This window comes from Phocoena sinus, chromosome 20 (assembly GCF_008692025.1).
Source record: "Phocoena sinus isolate mPhoSin1 chromosome 20, mPhoSin1.pri, whole genome shotgun sequence".
NCBI classification, from domain to species: Eukaryota; Metazoa; Chordata; class Mammalia; order Artiodactyla; family Phocoenidae; genus Phocoena; species Phocoena sinus.
In genome coordinates, this window is record NC_045782.1 from 51,220,990 (window position 1) to 51,228,520 (window position 7,531).

General features: G+C 55.1%; 1 protein-coding gene across 1 annotated transcript; it reads right to left on the reverse strand.

Moving 5' to 3' along the window:
* Positions 1-721: 721 nt before the first annotated feature.
* Positions 722-3,185, reverse strand: GALR2 (galanin receptor 2). The gene is made up of 2 exons (XM_032617514.1): positions 2,818-3,185; positions 722-1,547 (listed from the first exon to the last, which is right to left on the reverse strand). Exons 1-2 carry the CDS (start codon positions 3,183-3,185, stop codon positions 722-724), a joined length of 1,194 nt encoding a protein of 397 aa, XP_032473405.1.
* Positions 3,186-7,531: the final 4,346 nt, after the last annotated feature.

The following is a 7,531-nucleotide window of genomic DNA, read 5'->3' on the forward strand; positions in this document are numbered from 1 at the left end:
AGGTAGAGGCTAGCTCCTGACCAAAGCTCGGGGGCATTTTTGTTCGGGGCGGGATTCTCAGCCTGCCCCGGTCCAGCAGTGCCTTAGAATCGCTGCTGTGCGCCCCAGAGCAGGACTGACGGGTGTGCGGGTGACTTTCCTGGCCTGAGGATAAACCAAGCCCTTGGAGACCAGATCCCAGATAGCTGCAGTGAAGGAAGGAAACCCAAAGGCTGAAGGTGGGTAGGCACTGCTCTGGCTGGCATGACTCCAAGGGACCCCAGGGAGCTGGGAACAGGCAAGGACTCGCCACCCGCAGGCGCACGAACGCTACTAGGAACACACATAGTGTCCAAGTCTGTTATCGACCGGTTTATCGAGCGCGCTTAAACACTCAGCCCGCCTTTGTCGCGCTCACCGGCGGCTGCTGGTTCCCCGATCTATATACACCTGGCGCTTCCGCATGGCCACGTGCAAAGAGCCTTCGGTCGTCCCGCGCTCCCCAGCCTCAGTTAGGGATTTCTACGCGGACTTTAACTCTGCCGCCTTCGGTGCGGGCCGCCCTCTTTCCTTGTAACTAAGCAGGGCACCCTGCCCTCATTTATCCGGAGCTCCCCTGTGAAGTCGTAGAGCCTCGCGAGATATGCGGAGACACGGCGCGCCAATGCACGCGGAATGGATTGCGTGTTTTATTAACAGATGAAACTCCCTCCACGATCCCCCGACCTCTGACTCCAATCTTTCAACACCCAAGTGTACTCCTTAAGTGCCTTCGGGTCACATTAACTGTCAAGATGGCTTTGGGAGCCTTTTGGTCCCGCCAGGACAGGCTGGGAACCGAGCTCGAGGACTGGCAGCTAAGAGGCGCCGGCGCAGGAGCAGAGGGCCCGGCTGCCTCGCTCACGTGCGTTACGTCGGTGGACTTGCGCTCCAGCATGCTGCCGTTGTGGGTGCCCTGGGCCGCGACGCACACGCGGCCGGAGGCTCTGCGCGGGGCGCGGCGCAACAGGCCCGCGCAGATCTTGCGGAAGCCCTTGCGGAAGTGCTTGGAGACGAGAGCGTAGACGATAGGATTGACGCAGGAGTTGGAGTAGGAGACAAGGTGCGAGAGGATACGCAGCGCGTAGGTAGCGCTCGTAAGGGGGAAGCGGCCGAACCACACGCAGAGGATAAGCGCGTGGTGAGGCGTCCAACAGAGGCAGAAGAGCGCGGCCACGATGATGATCATACGCGTCAACTTGCGCTTGGCGCGCCGGGCGCCCGAGCCGGCGGCCACCGGGTCGACGGCGCGCCAGAGGTAGCGCAGGGTGCGCGCGTAGGTCAGGCCGAGCACCAGCACGGGCAGCAGGTAGCTGAAGACAAAGGTGCAGAGGTCCATGGCGCGGCGGCGAGGCGCGCTGCACGCCGGGTGGCACACGGTCAGGTTGGCTAACCGTGACTGGCGGTAGTAACTCAGGTACGGCCCGGAAAAGAGCAGCGACAGCCCCCAGATGAGCCCGATGGCCGCCAGGGCGTTGCGAGGCGTGTGCAGCTCGCGGGGGTGCAGCGGGTAGCGGATGGCCAGATACCTGCGGGTCAGGCCAGAAAGGGAGACGTCTGGTGTGCTGGCGGATTCGCGGAGGCAGGGCCGGACCCCTCCACCTCGAGCCCCACGCTCACTGTCGAGGAATGTCTCTAGCGCACGGTAATACCGCACAAGCCCGGAGGGCGACACAGAGCATCCCGGACACCCTCAGCTGCGCCTACATGTGGGGCGGGACCCGGCAGCAGGAAAGGCCACTCATCTGCTCTTCCTGAGACTACGACTACAATCGGATTCCACCCGGGAGGGCACCCCGAAGATTAAACCGACTTTGGGGCTCCGGCAGCCTGTGATTACTCACCAGTGACGGTGACCGGAGAGGTAGGACCCAGGCGCCTTGAAGCCCTAGGAGACAGCCTGGAGACACTGTCAGGCAAGGTACCGCGAGGGAATTCTTTAGGGAAGCCGAAGCTCTATGGGTCCCATCAGTGCTCTCTTCTTGGAACCAACACACTTGGCATTCAGTGGAACTGGGAGGTATATGGGGAATGTGGCCTCACCTCGCTGCCTGTCCAGGGAAGGTTGGGAGGACGTGGGGACGGAGGGGGCCAGGGAGATACCAGGATTCCCTCCCTAGGAATCCCCCAGGTGTCCTTTCAAGCTTCAGCTTCCAGGGGGACCCTTGGGCCCGCTCCTCTCCTGCCCTTCCCCCCGGGCCTGTTGATCAGGTTGTGGGACCGAGCTAGGGAGCTTCGGGCATGCTTGCTCGGAGTTTGGCATGGGCCCTCACGAAGGACCCAAATTCTGCAGTCCGCACCAGAGTCGGCTGTGCAGAACAAACTGTGGCTTGGAGGCCAGCGAGGTGGAGGCGCCCGAGTTTGACGCCAGGAGACAGGCCAATGGCTTCACGCACAGGATTACTGGATGGGCAACTCTGAGCAAATCACTTACAAACTCGGTTTGGTCTGTAAATTGGGCACAGTAATCCCTCCCATCCCAGCCTCCCAGGGGCGTTGAGCTTCAGAGGAGACCCATCCCGGGGAAAAACGCTTTGCACCCAGAAACGTTGTGCTTTGTCAGATGCCAGTGGCACTGGAGAGCTGAGGTCTCCAGCCTGAAGCCCCTGAGGATGCACCTAACAGAGAGACACGGAGGTCTCCCATTCTTATTCTTCTTTTTCCTCTTACACGCCTGCTTGTCTTTCACTCCTTCCTGCTTCCCTTGCCTTCCTAGCGTTCTTTCCTACTTTCTACACATCCCTCCTTGACCCTCAAGTCCAGCCCCCTTCTCCAGCCACAGCCTGCCTGCCAGCTCACCTGTCCAGGGAGACGGCAGCCAGTGTGAAGCTGCTGGCATGCATGGTGAGGAAGATGAGGAAGTGCACCGCCTTGCAGAGCAGCGAGCCGAACACCCAGTCGTCCAGGGTGTAGATGGTGGCCTGGAAGGGCACGCAGCACAAGATGAAACACAAGTCGGCCACGCCCAGGTTGAGGATGAACAGGTTAGTGGTGCTGACCGCCTGGCCACCATGAAGCAGCACGGCCAGCACCAGTGAGTTGCCTATGGTGCCCACGTGGAAGATGAGCGCAAATAGCATGGGCACGATGACCGCCTCAGGCTGCCAGCTACCCCGGCCGCCCGCCTCGTTCGTGTCCTCGGTGTCCAGGCCACCCGAGCCATTCATAGTGCCGCCGCACCGGGGCTGCCCCGACTTCTGCAGCCGTCTGCGTCCTGGCGAGCGCTCAGCTCCGGCGGCTTCAGCCGCTGCAGCGCCCGGAGCGACTCGGCGGAGCTGCGGGCGGAGTGAGTCTCGCTGAGGCTGGGGCAGGAGAAGCGGGTGCGCTGGGGACAGGGGAAGGAGCGAGCAGCCGAAGGGTGGGGTGTTCCCCCTGGCGGCCGGCCGCGCTGGGGGAAGGGCTGTCCAGTGGCCTCGGCGCGCCCCGGCCGAGGCACAGGCTGCCCACCCTTGGGGCGGAGGGCCGTGCCAGTGTCTGTTCCCCGGCCCTCCGGCGTCGTCGGCGCGCTCCAGCCTCCGACTCCGGGCTGTGCCGGGCTGAGCAGCGAACCGACCTCCGGGGCAGACGCCGGAGCGGTGGAGGGACCGCCTGCCGGGAGCGCTCGCCCGCTACCCCGTGCGCCTCGGCACTTCCCTGCAGCCTGGCGGGCGCGCCAGACCTCCTGGGGCAGGCTGGGGGGCGTCCTCGAGAGAGTTACAGGTGGCCCCTAAAGCGTGGGGTGGGAGTGATGAAGGGCGGAGGCGGATGGGAGTGCTGCCGTTTTCCAGAACTGCAGAGTGGGACGGCCCTGCCGTGTGCCCCACGCCTCTTCCCACTTCTAATTCCCAGGAACAGCGGTGGGGATGGTGGAAGGATTTCATTCCCTTCTCTCCCTCACTGAGCGTCTCCCCCTCCAATTCAGTCCGGTAAAAATTTATTGAGCATCTGCTGTGTGTCAGGCTCTGTTCCTGGCGCCGTGGCTCGGTTTCCTCAATATTACAATATGGGCTAATAACGCCTTCTCAGAGGGCTCTGGTGAGAATGGAATGAGATGTGTGTGAGAGACCTGAGGCCAGCTGGTAGAATCTGGAAGAATCCAACTCTTCTTCTTTTTCTCCTTACCCTATTCAGATATCCAACAAGGGGAAACTTAAAGGAAATACAAAACAGCAGAGGACCATGCATCAGGAGCATTTTCCTAGATAGCCAGGAGGGTGTTTAGGTTGCAAAAAAACCACTTAAATATTTGTTTCTGATTTTGACATACTAGGCATCAAACTTCTGTGACCCAGAATCGTCACTGTTTCTATATAATTTTAAAACTGGGTTTGAACATCACTACCTTCTGTAGCTTGACCTCTGCTTCTCCTTTCCTTGCCCTGTTCCCTTGAGTCCTAGTCAAAAACATTCTTTTTCCACTTTCCCCTCCAGGATCTCAGCCTCAGGAGCCCAGCTACCTGCTCCTCTTGGTAAGGAAACCTTATTCACAGCTCTGCCCTGCCTGCTTATTCACTGAATAGGAAGATAATAACCATTCATGTTTCTGAGATGCTTGCCATTCATTTATTGAACACACATTTATAAAGCACCTACTCCTTTCCAGGCACTGTTCTAGGTCCTTGGGATTTACCAGTGAGCTCTACAAAGATCAAGGCCCTTCATGAGCTTCCTTTCTAGCAGGGAAGAGACAAATATAACACTCAAGTTATTAATCCATTACAAGGTAAGTACTTGCAGGAAAAGTAAATCACGGTGAGGGATTTGGGAGTACTGGAGTGGTGGTGATGGTGCAATTTTAAATGGGGTGGTCAAGCAGACCTCATTAGGAAGGTGACATTTGAGCAAAGAGTTGAAGGAGCTAGCCTATCAGATAGACAAGGGAAGTGCATTCCAGATAGAACAGCCAGTGCAAAGGCCCTAAAGCAGGAGTGTGCCCGTGTCCCTAAGCAAGGAGGGTGGTATGGCTTGAGCTGAATGAACAAGAAGGAGATTGGCACGAGAGAAGGTGAGAGGCATAGCATGTAGGACTTTTTTCCATTGCAAGGAAGTCTTCTAGTCTGACTAAAAAGAGGAGCCATTGCAGACTTTTGACTAGAGGACTAACATCATCTGACTTGCTTTTTTAAAAAAAGCTTTATTGAAATATAATGCACATACCATACAATTTACCCACATAAAATGTTCATTTGTTTCTTAGTATATTCACAGAGTTATGCAACCATCACCACAATCAATTTTAGGATGTTTTTGTTCCTGCCTCCCACCCCTAGCCCTACACAACCACTCTTTGTCTCTGTAGATTTGCCTATTCTGGACATTTTATATAAATGGAATCATACAATATGTGGCCTTCTGTGTATACCTTCTTTCACTTAGCCTAATGATTTCAAGATTCATCGACAATGTAGCATGTATCAGTACTTCATTCCTTTTTATGGAATTCATCGACAATGTAGCATGTATCAGCACTTCATTCCTTTTTATGGCCAAATAATATGCCATTGTATGATAATCACATTTTTTTTTGATAATCACATTTTGTTTATCAAATTCATTTGTTGATAGACATTTGGGAGACTTACTTTTTTTTTTTTTTTTTTTTTTTTGCGGTACGCGGGCCTCTCACTGTTGTGGCCTCTCCCGCTGTGGAGCACAGGCTCCGGACGCACAGGCTCAGCGGCCATGGCTCATGGGCCCAGCCGCTCCGCGGCATGTGGGATCTTCCCGGACCGGGGCACGAACCCATGTCCCCTGCATCGGCAGACGGACTCTCAACCACTGCGCCACCAGGGAAGCCCGGAGACTTACTTTTTTAAAAATTATTTTTAATTTTTGGTAAAATATACAAAACACAGTTTGCCACCTTAAACATTTTAAGTGTATAGTTCAGTAGTGTTAAGCATATTCACATGGGTGTGCAACCAATCTTGAGAACTTTTTGATCTTGCAAAACTGACAGCCTATACCCATTAAACAATAACTCTCCATTTCCCCTGCCTTTAGCCCCCAGCAACCAATCATTCTACTTTCTATGAATTTGACTACACTAGATACCTTATATTAGTGGAATCATACCATATCTTTTCATAACTGGCTTACTTAGCACAATATTTCCAAGCTTCAATCATGTTGTAGCATGTGTCAGAATTTCCTTCCCTTTTAAGGCTGAATAATATTCCATTGTATGGACAGACCATATTTTGCTCATCCCTGAGGGCCGCTGGGTTGCTTCCATCTCTTGGCTATTGTGAATAATGCTACTATAAACGTGGGTGTACAAATAACTCTTCAAGACCCTGCTTTCAATCCTTTGGATATATACCCAGAATGAAATTGCTGGATCATATGGCAATTCTTTTGTCTTCCACTGTGGATGTACCATTTTATATTTGCACCAAAAGTGCACCAAGGTTACAACTTCTCCACATCCTCGCCGATACATGTTATTTTCTGTTATTATTATCCTTTTAATAGTAGCCACCTTAATGGGTGTGAGGTGATCACTCATTGTGGTTTTTTTTTTTTTTTTTGCGGTACACGGGCCTCTCACTGCTGTGGCCTCTCCTGCTGCCGAGCACAGGCTCCAGACGCACAGGCTCAGCGGCCATGGCTCACGGGCCCAGCCACTGCGCGGCATGTGGGATCTTCCCGGACCGGGACGGGAACCCGTGTCCCCTGCATCGGTAGGCGGACTCTCAACCACTGCGCCACCAGGGAGGCCCACTCATTGTGGTTTTGATTTGCATTTCCCTAATGATTAGTGCAGACTTACTTTAAAAATGCACCATTTAATTTAGTCTTCATAACCACCCTAATTGGTTATCCCCATTCACAGATGAGGGAAAAGGTTTAGAGGGAGATTATTTGCCCAACATCTCCCAACCAGTAATGGCAGAGGCAGAATTGGAGCTGCAGAGATCAGACTCCAGAGCTCGCAGTGCCATATTGCAGAGGAAAGATTGATGGTATCCCTCGCTTCAGCACTTCTCACTCCGCGGACTGCTCGACCGGAAGTCCAGGGAAAGGCACCGATCCCCATCCATTAGGGAAAGTCCCTGCACTATGGTCGGCTCCAAAGGAAAGCGCAGACAGAGGCGGTTCCTCCCAGGCGTGGTGTTTCGTTGCGTAGGGTGGGAACCCCATCTCCGGAGCCCCCGGGGAGGTAGACACTCCGAAATCCAAAGGTCTTAGCCAACTGCACCCGCTCTCTGTGCGCGGCACGTGAGCCGGATCCCCTGTGCAGGGATGCAGGAGGTGTGGGAGGGGGACATCTCCGGATCCTCCACCCTTGGTGGATGAGAAGTAGGATTGCCCCCAGCAGACCTCCGCAGTTACGGCGTCCGCGAGCTTCCAGGCCCTCAGCATAGGCCACCACCGTTTGAGACCCGGAAGCCTAGTCCACGCGCAGGCACACTCCAACAAGTGGCCGCTGCCTGCGGGCAGGCACGTCGGCGGCGGAGTCTGCCGGTATCCCGTCAGCCCGTCCGAGCCGGCTCCGCTCTCTCTCTCTCTCCCCGGTCGTCCCGCCTTCTCT

Coding starts and splice junctions, on each gene's coding strand:
- GALR2 (XM_032617514.1), bottom strand. CDS start 3,185: ATGAATGGCTCGGGTGGCCTGGACACCGAGGACACGAACGAGGCGGGC. Junction 1,548..2,817: donor GCTGCCGTCTCCCTGGACAG/GTGAGCTGGCAG, acceptor CCTGACCCGCAG/GTATCTGGCCATCCGCTACC.